This window comes from Talpa europaea, assembly GCF_964194135.1.
Source record: "Talpa europaea genome assembly, chromosome: 9".
NCBI lineage: Eukaryota > Metazoa > Chordata > Mammalia > Eulipotyphla > Talpidae > Talpa > Talpa europaea.
The window spans coordinates 12678424-12703056 of record NC_140076.1 but is presented as its reverse complement, the minus strand read 5'-3'; the positions used below and the strand labels follow the sequence as shown (position 1 = coordinate 12703056).

Below are 24633 nucleotides of genomic sequence, written 5' to 3'. Positions count from 1 at the left end.
CTGACATGGCAAAGAATGAAAGTCTTTTGTAGTAAAGACATCTCACTATTTCTAAAAGTAAATAAGAAAAACAAAAAATATTTTCAAGCTAGCCATTGAGTTATTTTATCCTTCCAATTTCTATTATTTTTCCATTTCCTCCTACATGTTTATTATACAATGTGCTAATTCATTTATTTATTTTTAAGCAAGAGGTAGCTCAATTGACCTTTTTGTCAATGGTACTTAATAGAAATAGGGATTTTTTTTTAAAGATTTATTTTATTTATACAAGAACTGGGGTAAAGGCCAGATGCGTGGGAGGGTGAGAGGATTCACCAGAGACAGAGTGGGGAACAGAACAGGCAGACTGATGAAATACACTGCTAAAGGGAGCAGCGGGCGAGACAGGAGAGGTCTGCTCGTCATGTGTGTTGCTCTGAGGCCTGCGGGGATTGAACCGGGACTGCAGAGGCTGTGGACAGCTTCATAGCTAAACGCTCAACTGCCTGAGCCACCAAGGAGGCCCCTAGAAATATGGATTTTTTAAGAAGAATTATTTATGCATGTAAGAGCTGGGGTGTTGGCCAGAGGGGTAGGGGGGTGAGAGGATTCACCAGAGACAGAGTGGGGAGCAGAACAGGCGGACTGACTGAAATATACTGCTGAGGGGAGGAGTGGGTGAGACAGGAGAGGTCTGCTATGCCATGTGGGTTAGCTCCCTGTCTGGGGATCGAACTCGTGCTGCAGTGGCAATGGCTGCTGATTACTTTAGAGTACTGAGACATAACCGCTGCGCCACCGAGGAGGCCACCAAAATAATAGAATTCTTGCCCCTGACTTAAGTACTTCAAAGGTTAAAACAAGGTTGCTCTTTTAGAAAGACAGCCTTTATTGTCTTCTGCTTTTGAGAAAATGAATTAATAAAATTCTCTTAAGACATTATCCTTTGAGAAAGATATGTAGGAGAAATACATAAATGATTCAATACCCTGGAAGAATTTTTAAAAGGGATCCCTTACAAAAGCAGAAAGTCAAAAAAGAAATAAAACTTCAACGTATTTACTGAAGCAGAGAAATAGGAGGAAACCAAGGATATGGTGATTTAAACATGTAAGAAATAGTGGAGTGAAAAAAACCAAAAAGTGCTGAAAATTAAATAAAGGAACAATGTATCACTTGACTTGATAAAGAAACTTTATCTTTACTTGGAAGTAAAGATGAGGCTGTTATTTTCTCTCTTATCATAATACACTCATGAGTATTTTGAGGGTGTCTATTTTTCCAAAGACAGTTGAAAACAAATAGCATCTTTATTAGTGGTATTCCAGACGAATTCTTCATCATTTTCTTAAAACCAGTACACATAGAAAGGTTTGTAGCTAAGTCTCCTTCCATGGAGTGTTTCTGATTAGAACATAAAATACTGCATTCATTTCCTTTTTGAGTCTTTCAGCCTAGGAGTCTGCTTCTGACGATACCACAAAGACATCGAACAGCAGGCAAAAACAGGTGTTATCTTCCATAAACTCAAATTCAAAAAAGAAAAGTAAAATATACAAAAGTAACTTCTTAATATCACCTTGACTTTGGGCCACTGAGCAGGTTTTCACCCCTAACACACACACATGCTTTATTCTCTCTCTCTCACTCTTCCCCCCACCCAAACTTTGAAGTAGAGACACGTTTTTTTTTTTTTAAAGATTTATTTTATTTATTTATACAAGCACTGGGTACAGTCAGAAGCGCGGGAGGGTGAGAGGATTCACCAGAGCCAGAGCAGGGAGCAGAGCAGGCAGAAGGACCGAAGTACACTGCTGAGGGGAGCAGCGGGCGGCAGGAGAGGTCTGCGCGCCATGTGGGACCCTCGCCCGGTGGCCGGGGATCAAACCGGCTGCGGGCAGCTTCACAACCCAGCGCTCAACCGCTGCGCCATCGGGGAGGCCTGAAGTAGAGACTCTTAATATATCCTTATTTGTGTATATCCTCTCCAAATTAAAAATAAAATCTTTTGGTTTATCTTAGTAGCCTTTTGGTTGTCCTCTTAATAAATCTGCAAATCTGTTAATGCATTTTTAAAGAACAGTGAAATGCTTTAGTTATAGTCACACTACTGGATGTTTTCTCATCTTGATTTAATTCTCAAGAGACCACACTTGTAATACCTTAAAAGGAAGTCTATAATGACTTTCAAATACTTTTATCTGGCAAGCATGGACATCAGAATGGCTTGCTGTTCCCAGAACATACCGATCAAGAGACTCATTTTTGACTCGTTTCTTAGAATCACATCTAAACCGATTAACTTTTATAAACATTTTGAGAAATTTCAAAATCTTCTAGAATGCAATGATTTTTTAAACATCAGCTCAATTTATCAAAATAGCCAAACTTACAGAATAAAAGTGACCACCAAGTTGATTTCAACTGAACTTGACAAACTGGCAGGGGACATCTCAAAGTTAAAACCATCTTGAACACTTAAGTTCCCACTACACTGTCATACTGGTTGAATTTCCTTATTTAATAAACTCAACTAATTCAATGTTTACTAAATATCCATCCCCAAACTGCCACATACAACAATGAAGTAGAATAGATTAAGTTCCTATTTTCAAAGAGCTTTATAATCTAATAGGGCAAAGATGAAAAATATCCAGAAAGAAATGATTTTTTTTTAAGTAAACAAGAAGCTAAAATAATCTTGGGAAAATCAAGGAAGCTTTTCTGAACAAATCCAAATTGCTATGGACAGACTGAGAAGCAGTGAAAACCAGCATGGTCCAGACATTTACAAAAGCAAGGAGAAAAGCACAGCATGGTATGTGCAAAGAACTACACAGTCCCCTGCTTAATAAAGAAGAGGATCTCAAAAAGCAGAAAGAGATCAAATGGCAAAGAGGATCACACTCAGTGTCAAAACCTAAACTTGATCTTAATAGCAATAAGGGGAAAGCTGTATGATCTCTGTCAGGAAATCAGCAAAACAAGTGATATTTTAGCTAAGCTAGTCTGGTCACTTAGCACCAAATGGATTAGAGGGAAGAGGTGACCTAGCTAAAGATCTGAACAAAAGACTACTGAATAACTGATGTGAAGTAAAATCCACTAGAAGAAAAAAGTGCCAGTGAGAATGGGTAAAGCATAACAAATCTAAGAGGCTGTCCAAAGGAAGGCATAGGACTTTACAAGAGACCTGACAAAAGGGATAAGGGACTTTAAAATGACTCCAAGTTTTGGGCCTCCCCGGTGGCGCAGCGGTTGAGCGCTGGGTTGCGAAGCTGTCCGCGGCTTCTGCAGCGCCGGTTCGATCCCCGGCTGCTCCCCAGCCACCGGAGGAGGGTCCCACATGGCTCGCAGACCTCTCCTGCTGCCCGCTTCGGTCCTTCTGCCTGCTCTGCTCCCTGCTCTGGTGAATTCTCTCACCCTCCCGCGCTTCTGACTGTACCCAGTGCATGTATAAACAAAAAACAAACAAACAAACAAATAAATAAATAAAACATGCCTCAAAAAAAAAAAAAATGACTCCAAGTTTAAGTGCAGGAGACAGATGGGAAGTATGGGAAACAGGCTAGTAAAAGCAAATGGGAATACGCTAAAGGTGGCTGGACATCAAAGAAAGAATGGAGCTGAAAGACTTTAAAATAGTACAGAGAGGGTGGCTCTGAGTTTGAAGCAGTTGTAAATGTATGATTTATTGCATAAGAAAACTATATTTTTAAAGAATTGGTCAACATAGAAAACTGACTTAAAGAAAAAATAAATAAGGAAAGTAGTGAGTTATTAATGATCATCTGTTTTGTGCTGCCGTCTCATCCTCTCTGTATGGAGAGTTGGCTTTAAAAACACCACTAAAGGGGCCTCCCTGGTGGCACAAGGGGTTAAGCACCACACTATGAAGCAGTCCGCAGTCTCTAACACAAATTCCATCCCAGGCCGCCAGGGAGCATCCCACATGGCGCAGCAGACCTCTCCTGGCCGCTGCTCCCCTCAGCAGTGTGTTTTGGTCAGTCTGTCTGTTCTGTTCCCTACTCTGTCTCTGGTGAATCCTCTCACCCCCCCCCCCAACATCTCTAGCCTGTACCCCAGCTCTTGTATGCATAAATCTTTGAAAAAAAAAACCAAACACCACTAAAGTACATCATCACTCAAGCATCAACACTCAATGTGATGGAGGACAAGAATAAAAAGACTGGAAAGGAGGTGCCCCAAGACCAGAACCAAACACATCACCTTCTGTTAAACTTTTTGACTATGATTATTGTCATAAGAATAAATGATGTATAACAGTTCAAAGAAATGCAGAGGAAAGTGAATTGGGTTCAGAGGCAGATTAAACTAGCCTGAAAGAAAAGCCCCAGTATTTCCTGTGAAGCACATTAAATGCATATTTAACAGTTTACAACAATCAGTACCCTTCAAGAGAATGATCCAAAATGAAATCTATGGGTTCCAACTAGAGCTGCAATCTGAGGGTTATACAGTCATTTAAAATACTGAATTAAAAAAGATGGCCTTCTTAAGGTCTAGAAATCAGTAAAATGGTACTGGCCTGAGGTAGGACGCTGCCTGGAATTTGCTCTTTGTACCACTGGAGGAGCAGTGGAATTGCAGATTTACATCTGAAGACTAAACACTGGAGCAGAAGTGAGAAAAGCAGGAATCTCATACAAAATAAAGAAAAGGTCCTATAATCTAGGGAGGAAAGTGGAGCTTTTAGAAATCATTGGGAAGAACTAGTTTTTTCCCACATTCAATTTCTGTCCAAATTCTACAGAAGGAGTTTTCCTTAATTTGTTGCAAAATCTTGGGTTGTAGTTTACTTTTCAAAAATGTTCCAAAGAAAATCTACATTGCTCAATTACCCACTTTAAGATGTATTTGAGCAGTCAAAAACAAAGCCTACTTTCCAGTTATTTACCTGTCTTTAAAAAGCTAATACTGAACTTTACTCTGGACCCGTGATTAAAAAAAAATTTTTGTAAGTTTTCATAACTCTTAACAATGAATGAAATTGCAACAAAAGAATATCTTTTTCCTATTCAAGCTAAAGCTTCTTAAGAACTCTAGTTATCATATATCTTCCCAGACTATGACTAGGAGCTCCTTCCCCCATGTACTACAAAGAAGATACAACTTCTGAGCTCTAATTAATCGGATGTGCTCTTCTATCTTCAAATATCAGAAAATGTAAAAAACAACAAAATGTTCCAAAGAAACACAAACCTATTTTCAAATGCTTAAAACCTCCGTGATTAGCAAATATGGCAAAATGTTAATTATTTGTTATATCTCAATTGTTGATACATGGATTACATTATGTTAGCCTCTGAGAAAAGTCTTTATTAGTACCAAAATTTGTCATTCCTCCTATGATTTAACATTAAAAAGAGCAAATGCCAAGATTTGATAAAAAAAAGTCTCTCACACACACACACACAGCTTACAGATTCAGATATTTAAGGTACAATCTATTTTGCAATGCATTATTGAAAATGGGCTATCATACTTTCCAGGTCCGAAAGTGATTTTCCTCCTGAATAAAGCATCTATCATATAGCTAGTTCAATCCTGTGTTAAATAAATACAAGATATTTGTACACAAAGCAGTTCATATTTTCTTTTATGAGCCTCATATCAAGCCCCTTTTGCAGATGAGAAAATCCTCATACATAAAGCATTCTGTTTGTCTCTTATCAAACCAAATAAATGAGGGTAGTGAAAAGAATTCAAGGAAATTATAAAATTTAAGTTGCTCAAATAAACAAATGACTATTTGGCCTTAATATAAGGGAAAATAAAACAATCAATTAAATGAATTTATTCATTGAGAAAGCAGCACAAGACCAAACATAAAATGGTAGCATCTGATTCAATAGTTCTTACTACTCAAAATGAGCAAATAGTTAAAAATCTGACTATTTCAGAGAAGCCCAACTTCATTCCTTGATGTTAAATGCAAAATTTCCAAAATCTAATTTTGGGAAAACATGTAAAAACAACTTTTGAATTCTCACCATACACTGAATTTGCTTTTTACCATACTGCTTCTTCATTGTAACCAATTATTACTGGACTGGGGATTTTTTCAGGATGACCTACATTAGTCTTCATCTGTGAACCCTTAGAATTCAGCATAGTGAATGGAACAAAGCAATACTGGTGTACAGTTAAAGTGTGTAGAACAAAATGCATAATTGCTATGTTTGGAGCAACCTTATTTTGTGTAGAAAACACCCTTTAAAAAAAATCTGTCCTCGGGCCTCCCCGGTGGCGCAGGGTTGAGCGCTGGGTTGCGAGGCTGCCCGCAGCCTCTGCAGCGCCGGTTTGATTCCCAGCTGCTCCCCAGCCACCGGAGGAGGGTCCCACATGGTGTGCACACCTCTCCTGCCGCCTGCTGCTCCCCTCAGCAGCGTACTTCGGTCCTTCTGCCTGCTCTGCTCCCCGCTCTGGTGAATTCTCTCACCCTCCCGCGCTTCTGACTGTACCCAGTGCTTGTATAAATAAATAAATCTTTAAAAAAAAAAAATCTGTCCTCTACACTACAAATCTCTTAACTTTTTCTTAAACTCTTCCAGTAAGCTAAGAAGGATCTGTGAAGATTTAATTCTTTCCCACCCTTTCTGCCTGTAAGTCCCTTCAGAATTTTTGCAGTGAAGTGTACTATTTAAGAGTATTTTGCCTTCGATTACACACTGACATATACATTTGTGTCTCACAAATGCTACAAAATTAGGAGAGTGAGGGTCTCCCTGGTGGCGCAGGCGGTTGAGCGCAGAGCTGTGAAGCTGTGCAGCCTCTGTAGTACAGGTTCAATCCCGGCCGGCCGGGGATATACCCACATGGCGGCAGACCTCTCCTGTCTCGCCCACTGCTCCCCTCAGCAGTGTATTTCATCAGTCTGCCTGTTCTGTTTCCCGTTCTATCTCTGGTGAATCCTCTCACCCTCCCACACATCTGGCCTGTACCCCGGTTCTTGTATGCATAAATAAAATAAATCTTTAAAATAAAAATTAGGAGAGTGAGAACCATGTGTTGCACAATAATATATACCTTGCTCTATTTTTAGTTCTCTCTCAAAATATTAAACTGAAATGCTATGCAAAAAAATAAAAATAAACCTTAGGTTTGCTTTCTGAGTCTATGCATTACCCTTCATGTAATGAGAACTTAAGTGATTTTAGGCACTTATTTGGCATTAGCAGACCAAAATGTCAGCACAAACAACCCTATCAGGAATGAAATTTCCAAGCAATTTCTGGTAAATCCTGCTAGGTATTAGGGTGCAGCAGAATTCTATAATCTTTCTTTTAGAGGTAACCTGAGTCAATTCTCTCCAAACTGTAAGCTCATCTTGTAGGCAAGGAGAGAGATACCAAGAGAGAAAACCCAGGGAGACATAAGCTATTTGAGAATAAAAACAAACAAAAACTAAATTATCCACCTGAACTTGCACCATAACTCTTTATGCTGCCAAATCCAGCACTTGGCAAACCAGGCCTATAACTTACTGTGATCAGTAAGACTAGCTCCCAGGCACCTTATCAACAAAGAGCCCTGGAAATACAAAGACTCCTATGCAAATTAGAACAACTAATTTTTTCCTTTGAAGGAAAGAAAACCATCTTCTCAAGTCAAATTCTATTATTCCAAGTTCTAAAGAATAGTCCAAAAGGTTCTGATTCTACCTTTTAGCTTTTTGCTATACTGAACAAGCAATTCATCAAATCTTTGGTCATCAGTCATTTGTCATATGGATACTTTGCTATAACAGCATTTTGATCAAATTTCAATGAATTTTAAATGAATTCTCCTACCCATAAACATACATTTTGTATATTTTCTGTAATATAGTATTTTTACTAATTGAGATTGCCGCTCCTTTCATGTGATTTAAAAAAAATCCTTTCAAACCTAGAGTATGACTATTACACAAACAGAATCCAAACATTATTATTAAAACAAAGTTTGCATCATTATTAAATGCAAAGTTTCCTGCCATACATATCTCTCACATTAATGATTTTTATAATTTAACAGCCTGTATATCTTTCAAACACATCACACACACATTCAAAATTACCATGCACAATAGAAGAGAGTAAATACAACTATTATTTGTTAAAATATATTAAAATATGTTCAAAAGTACACATTAAACATAAAAATACACAGAAATGTTTAAGAAATAAAATAAAGGTAGATTTTAAGTATAAGAACAACGCATTGTGACTATCACAAAAGTACCGGCTACATTGTTATGAAAAATTGACAACTCTAAAACAATATTTAAGCCAGAGCAGAGTACTATGTCCCAGTTAAGTAAACACAAACAAATCCATGCCTCCAGTTTCCATAAAAATTTAACTTTGATGTTAAGAACATTTTCCCACTGACCAAAATCCACTGAGAACTTAAGTGATTTCTAATTACCAATTACCAAAACAACTTAGGTCACTGTCTCTAAAAACCAGTCTTTTGACGCCTGTAGTTCATTCTTCTACAGCAAATCAGACTGACTTTCCCAAAACATGTATTTTGGTACAAAACCTGTCTCTCAAAAAAACTCAATGCTTAAAGGACATGAGTTCAAGTTCCTTAGCCTGGCCACAAAGGTGCCAACCCTCCTTTCTGGCCTCCCCTCACAACTCTCCTAGAGTAATCATTTTCTAGTCAAGTCTTTGACTCACTGCCTTTCAGAATACCTTGTACTTTCATAAGGAATAAAAAATTTCACTCTTCTTAAGATTAATATGGAAAGCAAAGCAAAATTCTCTCAACAAATTTAAACTGCTGAGAATGAAATTATTCAAAATTTACTGATATATTTTAGCAGATTAAGTTAATTTCTAGTTATTACCTAAAGTGATTAAGATGAAGATCTGGTAAAGAATCTCAAGATTTTAAGATACCCATACAACGAAAGAACTGGTTTTGATATGACAAGAGATTTGGAAACCCTGGACAGTTTCTAAATACTTGAACTAACCCGGTTTTATGGTTCACTATCAGGGCCCAATCAATTTCTAAATTATGTTGAAAGTTGCCACTACTTTTCAGGGGTAAGTACTTCCCTAAATCATCCTAGAATTTTTTTTTAAAGTACTTTTAGAGGAAAAATAACTATTTTCAAAACCAGAAATGTACTGACAAGTTCTGGCTGTTTCCCACACATCTCCGAGCACTAAAGACATTGTAAATTTAGGAAACAAAACTTAAACTTTCCCTCCAAATTTAAGAACACTTGATCTAAACCACTGTGTTAAAATTAATTAGAACATCATAAAGACATTTCCCCTAAATCCTAAAATCCCTCTGCTAAGATATTTATTTTTTGTGGAAAGTGTTTGGGGGGAGGCGGGGGGGGGGGGCAGGGGGTGGGGAGAACCTCTGCCAAAAAAGAAAACAAGACTGTAATTTTTCAGAAGGCAAAGAAAGTGTGTACCTAAGTAAACCAGTTATTTACAAAGACACTGACAACTACACACAGAAAGATAGTGAGGCAGCATCTGAGATAACAGCTCATGTGCTGAATTACACTTACAGCCCTTAAACTAAGAGAGCAGCAGTCTCCTGAGTTATGATAGTATCAAAAAAATTATCTCCATGTATATGATCAGCAGGTCTACAGCAAAAGTAGAATAAAAGAAAGGCAAGAATCAAAGAAGAATGTAGAAGAAAGGAGTAGCATTAAGGGGACAGTTGGAAAGAAGTCCAGAAAGGGGAAAGGCTAAAAATAAAAAATTAGAAAGAGGAAGGAAAAAAATTAACAAAAAGAGAAGAGGTACTGTTGAGGTCCAGAGAAGGCTACATTTGTCTTAGTGACATACCACTCCCAATAAATTATTTTTATTTTTGAAAGTTTTACGAAAACAATTTCTAGAAAACTCCCAAATCTTGATATGAATTGAAACCACAATATATCTTTTTCTAAATGTTCTCAAACTATATTCCTTTATCACCCTTTATTACAATTACTATGAATTGTGAATTTTTATGAGTTTTAGGCAAAGTCTGTTAAATTCTAAATCTAAGTTTAAATTAATACCTAATCTGTAATCCATCCCACACTAGCTGCCCCTTTTTAAAAAATAACTTCTGGTGATTTACATAACATCATAGAGCAGAAAAACCTAAAGGAAAAGGAATAAAACTTCTCAAATGAAGCAAATCTTAATCTGGATACCTAAATCACGTATATATAGCAGATGGCTCTGAAAGCAGTTTTTGTTTGTTTTTAAAAGGTGTAGAACTAAAAGAACTGGTAAGGTGATCTAACCTAGAGCTACTAGAAACACAAAAGGTATTTTAAGAAGAACTCAGTAAAAATTCAAAGTCAAGAAGACCTGTTAACACACCGTGTTAGAAGACAATGTGGCAGTTTTATTAGAAATACTTAATCCCAGAACAATTTCTGAACCATTCTGTCTCTAAATTCTGAATCAGAGTTAACATCAAGAGGTCTGGTTCTTTGGATTTGGCTTTCTGTATGTTTTCTCTAACTGTTTATATTCTCCTACTTTCCAATCACCTTACACTGCACCATGATTTTTCCACCCCCATTCTTTACTGTCCTCCTATATATGTATAGACACATATGAAAGGAGAATTATCAGTAGCACTATGTATATACGAAGGTATGTAAGCATCTACATGTGTGCATATGTATATTATTCACATACATATGTATACACACACACACATTAAGACACATTTGGCAAACGCCAAAGTATAAACAAAAAATGAAGACATAAATAGTACTATGGAATAGAAATAAATCCATTTATTTTTATTTCTAAAATAAAACATATCTGAGACTGGTTACTGTAACTCACCAGATGGTTCTTCGGGTTCACTTTCATTTTCTTCTTCAGGTGGGGCTTGAGGGGGTGGTGGGGGAAGCTTCTTTTCCTTCTCGGCTTTAGCATTTCTTTCTTCTTCTGAGTAATATTCATCTTCTGAGAGGTTGGCCAAGCTTTCATCCATCTCTCTGTACTCTACCTATATGGAGATTATACCAGGGAGAACTAAATACAATGAACATATACTATCAGGGACTCAATTTGGAACCATCAGTGAATGTGAATTTGTTATTAACTTGAAGGTTTAAGAAAAACAAGCAAAGAATAAGAAAAAAGATAACTCATAATAGGTAGCTATTAAAAACAAAATTCTCCCATGAAGCAATCTCATGTTAATTCAGATGTAGTCCAATCTGCAACTGTTATATCACAGTAATGACCTTCAGATCAGTAACTGAGATTCTCTATAACCCCTAAAATTTTGTAAATGTGTGTATGTATATAAATGTATGTGTGTATATGTATTTATATACCATGTTCACATACCAGAAGTTTCAACAAAATACTGAAATAACCCCAGTTAGGCAAAAATATAGTTGACTAGAATAACAAGCCTAATGCCAACCCTGTTAGCCATGACTGGATGGAAAAACAGCAAAAGAATACCAGATAGGGGAGGGGGAAGAAAAGTTGCAAAGAGCCATATATGAAAATGTACCTTTGCTTAAAAAGTAACTGGTAACCTAACAAAGTTGAATAATGAAGCAAAGAATCCTTATTATAAAAAAGTAAGAAGTAATATGGAAATGGAGGCGACATGTCTTACTACTGATTCACACAAGTTATAAAGGAGAGAACCAGGAAGTAGAAAAAGGAAGCAGTCTAAGTGAATGTTTTGGGGATAAGGGATCTTAGGACAAGGACGATTATATATCACAAACCTGTTTGCCAAAATGTATAATATGGTACTGCAAATGGTTATCAACCTTGGAACACTGCCAAACTGTCACCGACTCCCATCCTAACGAAGTGTTTAGTAAGCGTAAAAATAGCTAATTATTTCAGATTCAATAAAAAGATAAAAGTAATTTATTAGATGTGGAGACAGCAAAGACAACATGGTTTCCACACAGAACATCCCTACCTTGCTAGCTTTCTGAAAAGAAAAATCCTATTGGGTATAGTGAGTATATTTTAACATTAGAAATATCTTTGAAATAGTTCCAGACTGGGCCTCCTTGGTGGCTCAAGGGGTTAAGTCTCAGCACTACAAAGCTATCACCAGACACTGCAGCACAAGTTCAATCCCTGGTCAGGGAGCTAAGCCACATGGCACAGCAGACCTCTCCTGTCTCGCCTGCTGCTCCCCTCAGCTGTGTATTTCAGTAGATCTGCCTGTTCTGCTCCCCACTGTCTCTGATGAATTTTCTCCCCCTTTACTCCCTCTCCCCAAACCTCTGGCCTATACCCCAGCTCTTATACACATAAATAAAACAAATCTTAAAAAAAAAAAAAAAAAAAGTTCCAGATTGCTGACTGCCTTTTTTCTTTGCCTTTTTCTTTTCTTTTTTTAAAGATGTGACCACAAGGGCCTCCCCGGTGGCGCAGTGGCTGAACGCTGGGTTGTGAGGCTGTCCGCAGCCTCTGCAGCGCCAGTTCGATCCCCGGCCACAGGCAAGGGTCTCACATGGTGCGCAGACCTCTCCTGCCGCCTGCTGCTCCCCTCAGCAGTGTACTTTGGTCCTTCTGCCTGCTCTGCTCCCTGCTCTGGCTCTGGTGAATTCTCTCACCCTCCCATGCTTCTGACTGTACCCAGTGCTTGCATAAACAAACAAACAAACAAATAAATAAATAATCTTTAAAAAAAAACTTAAAAAAAAAATAAATAAAGATGTGACCACAGGATTTGGGGGTTGGAGAATGAATGGCTAAGGTAGGTTACTGAAAACAGGTTAGGCTAAAAATTGGGAAAAACAAAACAACATTAAGGGCAAAATGAACAATTCAGACCCATGTTCTAGGAGTCTCATTTAACACATGAATAATTACATTCATCTATCAAATACTGAACACCAAGGATATGGCAAAATAGAAACAATAATGAGTGTACCGGCCCTTAATAAACTCATAGGTACTTTACAACAAAATCTCTAGAAAATGCAGATACTAAAACTTTAGCCCAACTGAGAGAAACTGTAGTAACACACCTCAGGACAGGAGTACAAAAATCAGCAAAGAGAGAAAAAGGTTTCAAAGAAAGGGCAGAAAAAAATATGTTTATAGTTTTCTTTCTCCTCTCAACAATGCTTAACCCCAATCCCCACCTCAAAGATTCTGCTCTTCAATTTCTTTTTTTTTTTTTTTTTTTTTTTTTTAAAGGCATGTTTTTTATTTATTTATTTGTTTGTTTGTTTGTTTTTATACATGCACTGGGTACAGTCAGAAGCACGGGAGGGTGAGAGAATTCACCAGAGCCAGAGCGGGGAGCAGAGCAGGCAGAAGGACCGAGGTACACTGCTGAGGGGAGCAGCGGGCGGCAGGAGAGGTCTGCGCGCCATGTGGGACCCTCCTCCAGTGGCCGGGGAGCAGCCGGGGATCGAACCGGCGCCGCGGAGGCCGCGGGAGCTTCGCAACCCAGCGCTCAACTGCTGCGCCACCGGGGAGGCCCTGCTCTTCAATTTCTTGCCCATCAATGGCATTCAATCAATAATCATTTAATAAGTGCCTAGTATGGAACTGGGCAATGCATAAATTCTAAGATGAACACAGTAATAAAATACTTTCTACTGTAGTAATTCTGTTTGTCCCAAAGGATGTTCCATAAGACTACACCTTGTGAATGAAGATGAAGTTTGGAAAACACTGCATTCTTTTTAGGCTTCCAAGAGGAGACACAATATGAATTAAAGGCACTGAGAAGTTTTGTAGCAAAAATTATCTTTTAATATTGTTTAATCCAATGTTTTAATGAAGGAATACCTACTAACAAGGAATATACTTGGAAAAGGCTAGTATACAGAGTTCTTAGGTTCTACGGGGAAAAAAAGAGATTAGAAAAATACCTTAAGGTAAGAGTAAAAATAGCTAAAGGTAGTCTTTAAAAGTAACAACAAAACTGTATTCCACGGAACCCTATGATTCTTTGGAATTCCATTTACTAACTTTAAATTTCAAAAAAATGAATATATACTCATAAGTGTTAAACCAAACCATAACCCTTTATTTTATTTTTTTAAAGATTTATTTATTTATGCATATAAGAGCTGGGGTACAGGCCAGAGGTGTGGGGGGTGAGAGGACCCACCAGAGACAGAGTGGGAACAGAACAGGCAGACTGACTGAAATACACTGCTGAGGGGAAGAGCGGGCGAGAAGGAGAGGTCTGTTGGCCATGTGGGTTTCTCTCTGGCCAGCAGGGGATCAAACTCATGCTGCAGAGGCTGTGGATTGCCTCATAGTGCGGAGCTTAACCCCTTGCGCCACCAGGGAGGTCCCCTTTAGTTTATTTTTATAAAGATGATGGTTTCTTTCTTTTTCTTTTTTTTTAAGATTTATTTATGCATACAAGAGCTGAGTTACAGGCCAGAGGTAGGAGGTGAGAGGATTCATCAGAGACAAAGTGGGGAAAAGAGCAGGTGGACTGACTGAAGTAACACTGCTGAGGGGAGCAGCAGGTGAGACAGGAGGGGTCTGCTGTGCCATGCGGGTCAGCAACCTGGCTGGTGATCAAACTTGTGCTGTAGTGGCCACGGGGTAATAGTTTCACAGTGCTGAGACGTAACCCCTTGTGCCACCAGGGAGGCCCAAACCATAATCCTTTGTAGACCACCAGAACATGAACTCATACTGCTTGGATAATTCAATTTTGGGGAGATCTAAGAATGCTTCTTTTTGCCATTTCAGTTCAACCTAGAGAGTACCCTGAGATGGCAAGGCCAGCTGAAACGCCAATCTGTTGTACTGGGTCTTCACAACAGTTCATAAACAAACACTACAGAATGAAATTGGATGCTGAGGCTGAATGACATAAGACTGCAACTATTATATTTGACCTCCATTCTCAAATCTGGCTCTTTCAGCTTCTTGATATAAAACAAGCAATTAGTGTTTTATGGGATTTTGTATAATCTTATTTTGTAAAAAAGGGTTTCTCCACTTAATAAAAAGTTTAAAAATCACTGGAAAGAGTCATGCAAACTCTAAAAAAACAAACAAACAAACAAACAAAAAACAAAAAAAAACCTATTCTGCTGAGGAAAGAAAGATACATTAAAAAAAAGGGATCAAAAATCTCTCACTCCCGGGGGCCTCCCTAGTAGCACAGGCAGTTGAGCGCCGCTGTGAAGCTGTCTGCAGCCTCTGCAGCACAAGTTTGATCCCAGCTGGCCAGCGAGAATCCCACATGGTGAAGCAGACCTCTCCTGTCTCTCCCGCTGCTCCCCTCAGCAGTGTATTTTGTCAGTCTGCCTGTTCTGTTCCCCACTCTGTCTCCGGTGAATCCTCTCACCCTCCCGTGCATCTGGCCTGTACCCCAGCTCTTGTATAAATAAAATAAATCTTTACCAAAAGGGGAAAAAAAAAAAAAAACCTCTCACCCCCCTAAGTAAAATTCCTCAAAGACTTCAGAGCACAACTACTTATAACCAAGGACTTAGGCAGTAGGGTAATTATTCTTACCTTTAGAGGAATGACTCAAATTTACATCTCTAGTCTCTTCCACACCCTTGCTACCATGATTCATTCACTTCCCAGTCACCTTAAAGTTCCAGTCCTTTTTGTTTTACTCTTTCTCCCTTTTATTTCACTAGGGCATAAGTGCCAGATTAATCATGCAAATATGTGGTCTTTTCAGCTAGTCTAAAATATGAATGCCAAATTTTCCAAGCCATCAATGATTATACACTCTCTCTGGCTCTAACTATTCAAACTTACCTCTGATCATTTTCTAACACATTAGTCAAAACATCTTTAATGCTGGTCTACGCAGCTTCCTCCTACCTTTTCCTGTTAAATCAATGCCTAAAATTCCAGGTCCACCTCTTCTGCAAATTATTCTCCAATTATTCCAAACTTACAATACCTTTTGCCATTCTGTGAACTCTCATGCCACTTACAGTCTGTACTTCATAGTCCAGAGCAGTACTGTCTGATACAATTTTCTGCAATAATGGAAATGTTCTGCAATCGTGCTTCCAATAAGGTAGCACTAGCCACGTGTGGCTACTGAAGCTCTTATTACAATGTGTCTAAGTTTAAATTAAAATTAAAAACTCAGTTTCCTCAATTGTGCTAACCACACTGTAAGCGATCAACCTGATCAACCTACTCAACCTGATCAACCTATGTGACTATGACTACTGTCCTGGACAGCACAGATCTAGTATTTGTTTCTCCACATTCCAACATGACTCTACAAACCCAAGTATTACTGATCCCTCCAATCTACTTGTTCCTAGAAAACCCTCATTTCCAACTAAACTCACTGCCCACTGTTTCCACCATTCAGCTGTCCACTCTGGTACCTTACTGCTCCTAAAATGACTTTGTATTATATTCCCAGGTATCCTTCACATGCTTTTCTCCAATAATAGTATAGTCATCCCTAGCTATTCCCAGGGGGATAGGCCCAGGACCCCTCAGAAACAGAAGCTGAAGGTGCTCAAGTCCCTTATATTAAGTGGCATTGTACTTGCATGTAACCTATATACCTCCTTCCTTATATTTTAAATCATCTCCATTATTACTTGTATTATCTAATACAGTATAAATGCTACATAAATAGCTGCTTTTAGGGAATAGTGCCAAGAAAAAAATCTGTACATGTTCAGTACACAAGCCACCATCATAGGCCTAACTACATAGTATGGATTTTCTTTTTTCTTTTTTAATATGCTCTTTCTTTTTTTTTTTAAGATTTATTTTTTATTTATACAAGAGCTGGGGTACAGGCCAGAGGCGCCGGAGGGTGAGAGGATTCACCAGAGACAGAGTGGGGAACAAAACAGGCAGATGAACCGAAAGCACTGCTGAGGGGGAGCAGCGGGCAAGAGAGGAGAGGTCTGCTGCCCCATGTGGGAATCTCCCTGGCCGGTGGGGAATCGAACCCGCGCTGCAGAGGCTGCGGACAGCTTCACAGCGCTGTGCTCAATCCACTGCACCACCAGGGAGGCCCACAGCATGGATTTTCAATCTTCAGTTAGTTGAATCTACTGATGAGGAATCTGCAGGTATAAAGGGCTGACTATACTTAATTACTGCGCACTTACTTACTATATGCCAGACACTGCAATAATTTTGTTTATATTATATTTAAACATAATAATCTTACAAGATAGGGTTTATTTTCCTGAGGAAAATTAATTACAGGAAGGTGAATTAACTCCAAAATGTTCATTCTTTTCCAGAATACTTATAAATTGTGCCCTTTCTCAAGGCCCAGCTCAAGGTCATGATTCCTGATGCTGTTTAGTGTTCCCGAAATATCAACACAATTCACCTATTTCAAACCTTAAATATATTTTCATAATTCTAGCATACATAATGAAAATTAAGCTTCAGGGACTCCAATTGTGTGGGCCACTTCCAATCCAATTTTGATTACACAATTTTCTAAAATCACTGGCTCCCAAAAGTGACTATGAATGAGTCAATTTCCCTAGTTCCTTACTTCCCAGTTGCCTCCCTCAAATTGCAAAGACAGAAATCAACCAACCATTTAAAGGGAAAGAGAATAATCTTCAACAAATTATACTGGGACAGTGGATATCTACACATCAAAGAATGAACTTGAACTCCTAGTGTATTTTTTTTAAAGATTTATTTATTTATGAATACAAGAGCTGGGGTATAGGCCACAGATGGGGGGGGGGGGAGAGGTGTGAGAGGACCCACCAGAGACAGAGTGGAGAACAGAACAGACAGACAGACTGAAATACACTGCTGAGGGGAGCAACAGGCAAGACAGGAGAGGTCTGCTGCGCCATGTGGGTTTCTCCCTCGCTGGCCGGGGATCGAACTCATGCTGCAGAGGCTGCGAACTGCTTCATGGTGCGAACTGCTTTATAGTGCGGTGCTTAACCCCTTGAGCCACCAGGGAGACCTGAACTCCTACTTCATACCATGTACAAAAATTAACTCCAAAATAATCATAGAGCTAAGTGCAAGATCAACTAGAACACCCCTTGGGAAAAAAAAAGTAAATCTTCATTACACTGAATTAGGCAATGGCTTATCATATACATAACGCCAGAAGTAAAACAGACAAAAGAAAAATTAGATAAATTGGGGCCTCCCTGATGACGAAAGGGGTTAAGTGTCAGCACTGTGACAGCCACTGCAGCACCAGTTTGATCCCCAGCCAGGGAGCTGGCCCACATACTGCAGCAGACCTCTCTTATCTCACCTGCTACTCCCCTCAGCAGTGTATTTCAGTCAGTCTGCCTGTTCTGCTCCCCACTCTGTCTCTGGTGAATCCTCTCACTCCCTCACACCTCTGGCCTGTACCCCAGTTCTTGTATGCTAAATCTTAAAAAAAAAAAAAAAAAAGAAAAATTAAATTGAACCTCATGAAAATTTAAAACTTTTGTAATCACTATATATAAAGAACTAGTCAACAATAATCAACTAGTCAAAAATAATCCAATTGGGCCTCCCTGTGCCCTTTCTCAAGACCCAGCTCAAGGGGTTAAGATGCAACCTATGAAGCTATTCACAGCCACTGCAGCACGAGTTCAATCCCCGGCCAGGCAGATACCCACATGGCGCAGCAGACCTCTCCTGTCTCGCCCACTGCTCCCCTCAGCAGTGTATTTCAGTCAATCCATCTGTTCTATTCCCCACTCTGTCTCTGGTGAATCCTCTCACCCCCGCACCTCTGGCCTGTACCCCAGTTCTTGTATGCATAAATAAATCTTAAAAAAAAAAAAAAAAAGGATAACCCAATTGTACAACCAACCAAAGATTTCACCAAAGAAGACATATAAATGACCAATAAGCACAAGAAAAGATGCTCAATATTATTAGCTACTAGGATAGTATTTATCAAAAGCATAGTGAGCTACCACTTCGCATCTACTGGGTTAGCTATAAGTTAACATCAACGATCATCAAGGAGACGGAGAAACTGGAACCCTTATGCACTGCTGTAATGTTAAATTCCCATGCTCTATCTATTTTTACATTTTGATGGAAAACTGGCAGTTCCTCAGAAAGTTAAACAGAGATCCCATATGAACCAAAATGCCACTCCTACGTATGTACCCAAGAGAATCAAAAACCGTTCACACAAAAAAGTATACACAAATTTTCATAGCATAATCCACAATAGTTAAAAAGTGGGAAAATCCGGCCTCTCCTGGTGGCGCAGGCGGTTGAGTGCAGGGCTGTGAAGCTGTCCGCCACCTCTGCAGTACGGGTTCCATCCCCGCCGGCCTCAGAGCAACCCACATGGCAAGCAGACCTCTCATGTCTTGCCCGCTGCTCCCCTGAGCAGTGTATTTCAGTCAGTCTGCCTGTTCTGCTCCCTGCTCTGTCTCTGGTGAATCCTCTCACCCTCCCGCACATCTGGCCTGTACCCCAATTCTTGTATAAATAAATAAATCTTAAAAAAAAGAAAAAAGAGGGAAAACCTAATTGTCCATCAAATGATGAATGGATAAAATGTGGCTTATCCACACATGGGAGATGATTGGGCCATAGATTTATCAAGTACCAAATGGAGGAAATGTAACATGGGTGAACCCCGCAAACATGCTGAAGCCAAGCACAAAAGGTCACATATTCTATCAATCCACTTACAGAGTAAGCAAATCATAGACACAGAAAGATTAGTGATTGCAGAGAGCTGAGACGGTGGCTGCTAATGGTACAGGTGCCTTTTAGAGGTGATAAAAAGGTCCTCAAATTGTGCTGGTTACATAACTTTGTGAATATGCTAAAAACCAGCGAACTGTACACTAAAAACTAGTAAACTTTATAGTACGCGATCTGTCACCACAAAGCTTTTTTAAAAAATTATCTTATCACAGGGTTTCTGGCCACACTCTCTACTGAAGTATTAAAGAAAAACTGTATTGGGTTTCAATACCCTATTTCATTTCTGAGAGCGAAGCGTCACCAACCTCTGTGCTTTTCTAACTCAGGCTTTAGTAAAAGCCCAAAAGCCTTTCCTTCTTTCCTTAGCACAGGATATTTACTTTGGGAGAGAGCTCTCATGTTGGCCGAAGAATCTGAGGGCTCTCAATCCAGACAATACTCTTCTTAAGCAGCCCCTCATACACAATGACTTAACACACTTAAACCACAGATAGAAAACGCGATGTATGTGTAAATTACATAACCTGCACGACTTCAAAAGACTGGTTTATTTTAAAATCATGTATCCATTATTCCCAGTTTTTTCAACTGGCCCATGAAATCTCGGGAAGTTTCAAGTCTTAAAGACTGTGCCCCAGGAGGGCCCCAGTGCCTGCGCACTGCTGGTGTCCCATGTGGTCCTTTGTTTCAGAGACTGCTAATACCTTATCACAACCTATGTGTTTGGCTTACATGCCAGTTCCACCACTTACTGTGCTGTGCGCCTTTGGGCAAGTTGCTCAAACTGTGTGCCTCAGTCTGCTCGATCCTAAAATGGGGCTAACGATACCTGCACCGCTGGTGTTTAGCAAAAATAAAACGCTGATGCTCTGAACGCAGCACCTGGCACCAAGAGACGCGAGGCAGCTATCGTCTTGTTATAGAGCAACCCCGATATTAAAGGGGTTCCTGGCTGGGTTTGGGCTGCCCCTCTCCCTGTCCTATAACAGTCTGGATGTGCTGGTCTATGACAAATCTGTCTTCCCAAATACTTGCACCTTGACTGACATTACCTTCTTTTTCGGTTAAAAAAAAAAAAAATCTAGGTCCCCCCTCCCCCCCCAAAAAAAAATCTCCGTTGAGAGGCTAAAAGGAGAGAAAAAAGCAAACTCCCAGCACACAGCAAAGGCTGTAAAAAGATGTTCCCTGCCCGTCGGTCACCAAGGTCAAGGCAGTTTCTTCAGCATCACCCACAGCCCCGCGCCGCTCCCAGCTGGGCTCCGGGGACTCCCCGCGGCCGCGCAGGCGGCGTCTCCCTCGGCGCCCCCCGCAGCTCCAGGTCAGGGAGCCATTTTTTTCCCCAGTTAAGAGAACGAAAAGGTGCAAGAGATGAAACGAGCAAAACACCCCCCTCCCCCGCCCCCCCCAGTCATTCGCGCTCCCAGGACGGTCGGGTCCAGCACACAAAGACCTCGCAGCGCCCGGGGAGCCCCTCCCCGCGCCCCCGGCCGTCCAGCTGGGGGGAGGGGCGCCCCCCGCGGACCGGCCCGGGCCGGAGGGGGCTCGGGGCCGGGGGCCCGGGGCCCGGGGGCGGCAGGTCACGGGGCGGGCAGCCGCGGGGAGGCGGCCCCGCAGGGGTCGCGGGCGTTCGGCCCTCACCTTCGCCCGCTTGCGCCGGCTGGTCCTTCGCCCCTCCGGCGTCTCCGCGATTCCCGTCTCCATGGGGGTCGCCGATCCCGGCAGCACGGTAGGCCCGGCCTGCGCGCCGGCGGACCCGGGGGGCTCGGCCAGGCCCCCCGGAGGCGAGGCCCGCGGCGGCTCCTTCTTGCGCGGCGTGCGCTCCCCGGCCGCCCCCGGCCCGGCCTCGGCGGGGCCCGCCAGGCCCGCGGGCGGCGCGGCCACCTCAGAGCCGTTCTCCGCGCCGCCCGCCGCCCCGGGGCCGGCCTCCGTCCCGGCCGCGGCCGCCGCGGCGGCGGCCGCCGCCGCCTTCTTCCCAGACAACATCTCGGGCCTCCTGGCCGCCGCCGGCCGCAGGGGCCGCTCGGTCAGTCGCTCCGTGGGGCCGGGGCCGCCTCGCCTCGCCTCGCCTCACTTCACACGGTCCGCGCGCAGCCAACCGCCGCCGCGTGCGCACGCGCCGAGCGCGCTCCCGCGGCGTCCGGACAAAAAGGGCCCCGACGCCCGGGGCCCCGCCCACCCCCGCTGCCATAGAGCGGCGTCCCGGCGGCTAGAGCGGCGCGCTGGCCCAGAAGGCGGTGCTTCCTAGAGCGCCTCCTAGACCTGTGGCGCGGACCACTGCACCTTGCAGGTTTTAGGGCGGCTGGGCCAGACCGCACCTCCGCGTGCAGCCCTTTCCTTCGGCGAATGCCTGCGTGCCCTCCCTCATCCGTTCACCTGCTCGTTCGTCAGTTCACCCCATCTTTGTTAATGCTGACTGCGTGGCAAGGGTTTAATGATTAATTTCTTGGGCCTCCCCGGTGGCGCAGCGGTTGAGCGCTGGGTTACAAAGCAGCCCGCAGCCTCTGCAGCGCTGGTTCGATCCCCGGCTGCTCCCCGGCCACTGGAGGAGGGTCCCACATGGCGCGCAGACCTCTCCTGCAGCCCGCTGCTCCCCTCAGCAGTGTACTTTGGTCCTTCTGCCTGCTCTGCTCCCCGCTCTGGCTCTGGTGAATTCTCTCACCCTCCCGCGCTTCTGACTGTACCCAGTACTTGTATAAATAAATAAATAAATCTTAAAAAAAAAAATGATTAATTTCTTACTTTCAAAGCGTGTGAGGTCTAGTGAGGGGGAAGCACTGGAATGTAACTGGTCAATGTATTCATAATGGTCTTGGACTGGGGAGATTTTGGAGGGCAAGCGAGTTTCAGTGTAATGAACAGACGTTAGGAAGTCCAATTTTGAGTCCAACAGGATTGCTCTTGCCTCCAGGGCTTTGTGCCTGCTCTTCTTATAAACAGGACCCTTTGCCCCTGTTGGCACTTCCTCACCTGCACTTCCTCACCAGCACCTCCTCCCACTTGCTGTGCTCCCACATCTCTTTCTACTCCAGGTAGAAATACTGTGGTTTATTCTTTTAGGGATTCTTCACTGACTCAAGACTGGGACAGGTTTTGTGCTTTGCAAGCTTATTTCCACTCATTATACAGAAATATACTTGGTTTCTTACATATATCTGATAGGGCGTTAGGGAGAAAGGGGAGGGCACCACACCTATTGGAGTACAGAATCTGCACACACACACCTAGCATAGGCTGCAGTGCACACTGGATGACTAATGATCTGTGTTCTTTAAAACTCTTGCTTTAAAATGAGATTCCTGGGCCTCCCAGGTGGCGCAAGCAATTAAGCACCGCACTATGAAGCAATACACAGCCTCTGCAGCACCAGTCCGATCCCTGGCCGGCCAGGGAGCAACCCACAAGGCCCAGCAGACTCTCCTGTTGCTCCCACTGCTCCCCTCAGCAGTGTATTTCAGTCAGTCTGCCTGTTCTGTTCCCCACTCTGTCTCTGGTGAATCCTCTCACCCTCCACATCTCTGGCCTGTACCCAAGTTCTTGTATGCATAAATAAATAAATCTTTAAAATAAAATAAAATGAGATTCCTGCCCTAATGATGCCCAAAGCCATGCTGGACACTGACACCAACAGGTGTACCAGAATCAAGTTAACCCAGAGGCTGATACCAAGTTTTGGGGTTGAATGTGAGGAATACCAGAAACAACAACTGTGCTGGGCTGTTTGCTTATGACTGTCTTTATGCAATTCATTATAAAAAAGGCCAGCTCGAGATGATATGGCAGAACGGTTTTTACAGGGCACTATGCCCACTGTTCTTTCAGGTCAATGGCCATTGCACAACAGTTTCTTCAGGGTGATACGCCCACCATTCTCAGATCGCTGGCCTGCTGTCTAAGTAGAAACACTTGCAAATTCAATTACTGTCTCTGCTTATTAGCTCTTTGGTAGTGACAGGTATTCACTACCAGCATTTCTGGCAACATCTTTTCAAAGTGTAATTTGAAAAAATGATTCCACTTACATGAAGTTCAAGAAATGGTAAAATTAGCCTCTAGCGATAGAATCCAAATGTGAAATGAGTTTGATGGCTCCTTGTTTCAGTGGTGCAGCAGAGACATTGACCCTGGTGCAGCTGGGTTTCACCTGGCAGTGGAGTTTGCATTTTGAAACCTGGGCCAGTTTTGAAAACATGCCAATCAGGTTTTAACCTGTACCAGGGCCAATAAGGTTTTGAAAGCCTTACCTCTGAAGGGAGCAAGGGAAGGAGCCAAGGGACTCAAAACAATAAAAGGCAGGGAGCAGATGGATTCAGACACTCTCACCTGGAAAGCACTTGGCTTCAGATCTCCCGCTCATTGCTTAGCATCAATTGCTGCTCCTGGCTCCCACACGACCAGTACCATGTCCTGACTGCTGCCACTGGCCTGTGTCCACTATCTCCAAGAGCTGTCTACCACTATCTGATCCTCGGCACCACATGCTAATCAGCACTACTGGCCTGTGTCCACACTACCTCTAGAGCTGTTTCCTGTTGCTGTCATCTCTGACACAGCCTGATCTGCCCTTCTGATCACTGCCTCAGCAGTGCCACTTGGGATCACCTCCAGCTGCCACCATGACTTGGGTCTGGATCTACCACTCACTGATGTGCCACCATCTCTAGGCTCTCATCAGAGGGATACCACCATCCTTCATGAGCAGCTTTTGATTTGGACCATTGGACACAGTGGACACTATCTGGAGTGGGATGGAAAGCCATTTGTGGCCTTAGGAACTCTTTCTGTTAGCATGTGCCCCCAAACCACCATACTTTAAATGGGTTCTGCCATCTGCTGCATAAAGACAAAGCATATTCTTTTTTTTTTTTAAAGCTACTGTTTTATTTTTTTTAAAGATTTATTTATTAATGCATACACGAGCTAGGATGTACGCCAGAGGTGAGGGTGGGGTGGTAAGAGGATTCCCCAGAGACAGAGTGGGAAGCAGAACACACAGATCTACTGAAATACACTGCTGAGGGGAGCAGTGGGACAGTCAGGA

At 42.1% G+C, this 24633-nt stretch overlaps 1 protein-coding gene across 5 annotated transcripts in view; it reads right to left on the bottom strand.

Moving 5' to 3' along the window:
- Positions 1-21578, bottom strand: part of KDM1A (lysine demethylase 1A) — a gene marked incomplete at its 5' end in the record, with an annotated part of 54815 nt that extends 33237 nt beyond the window's left edge. For all 5 annotated transcript variants that reach the window (XM_084241518.1, XM_084241519.1, XM_084241520.1 and 2 more), the window contains 2 exons: positions 10815-10980; positions 21234-21578. In XM_084241518.1, coding sequence (XP_084097644.1) covers positions 10815-10980; positions 21234-21578 — 511 coding nt within the window. The remainder of the gene's footprint in view (positions 1-10814; positions 10981-21233) is intronic.
- Between the last annotated feature and the right edge of the window lie 3055 nt (positions 21579-24633).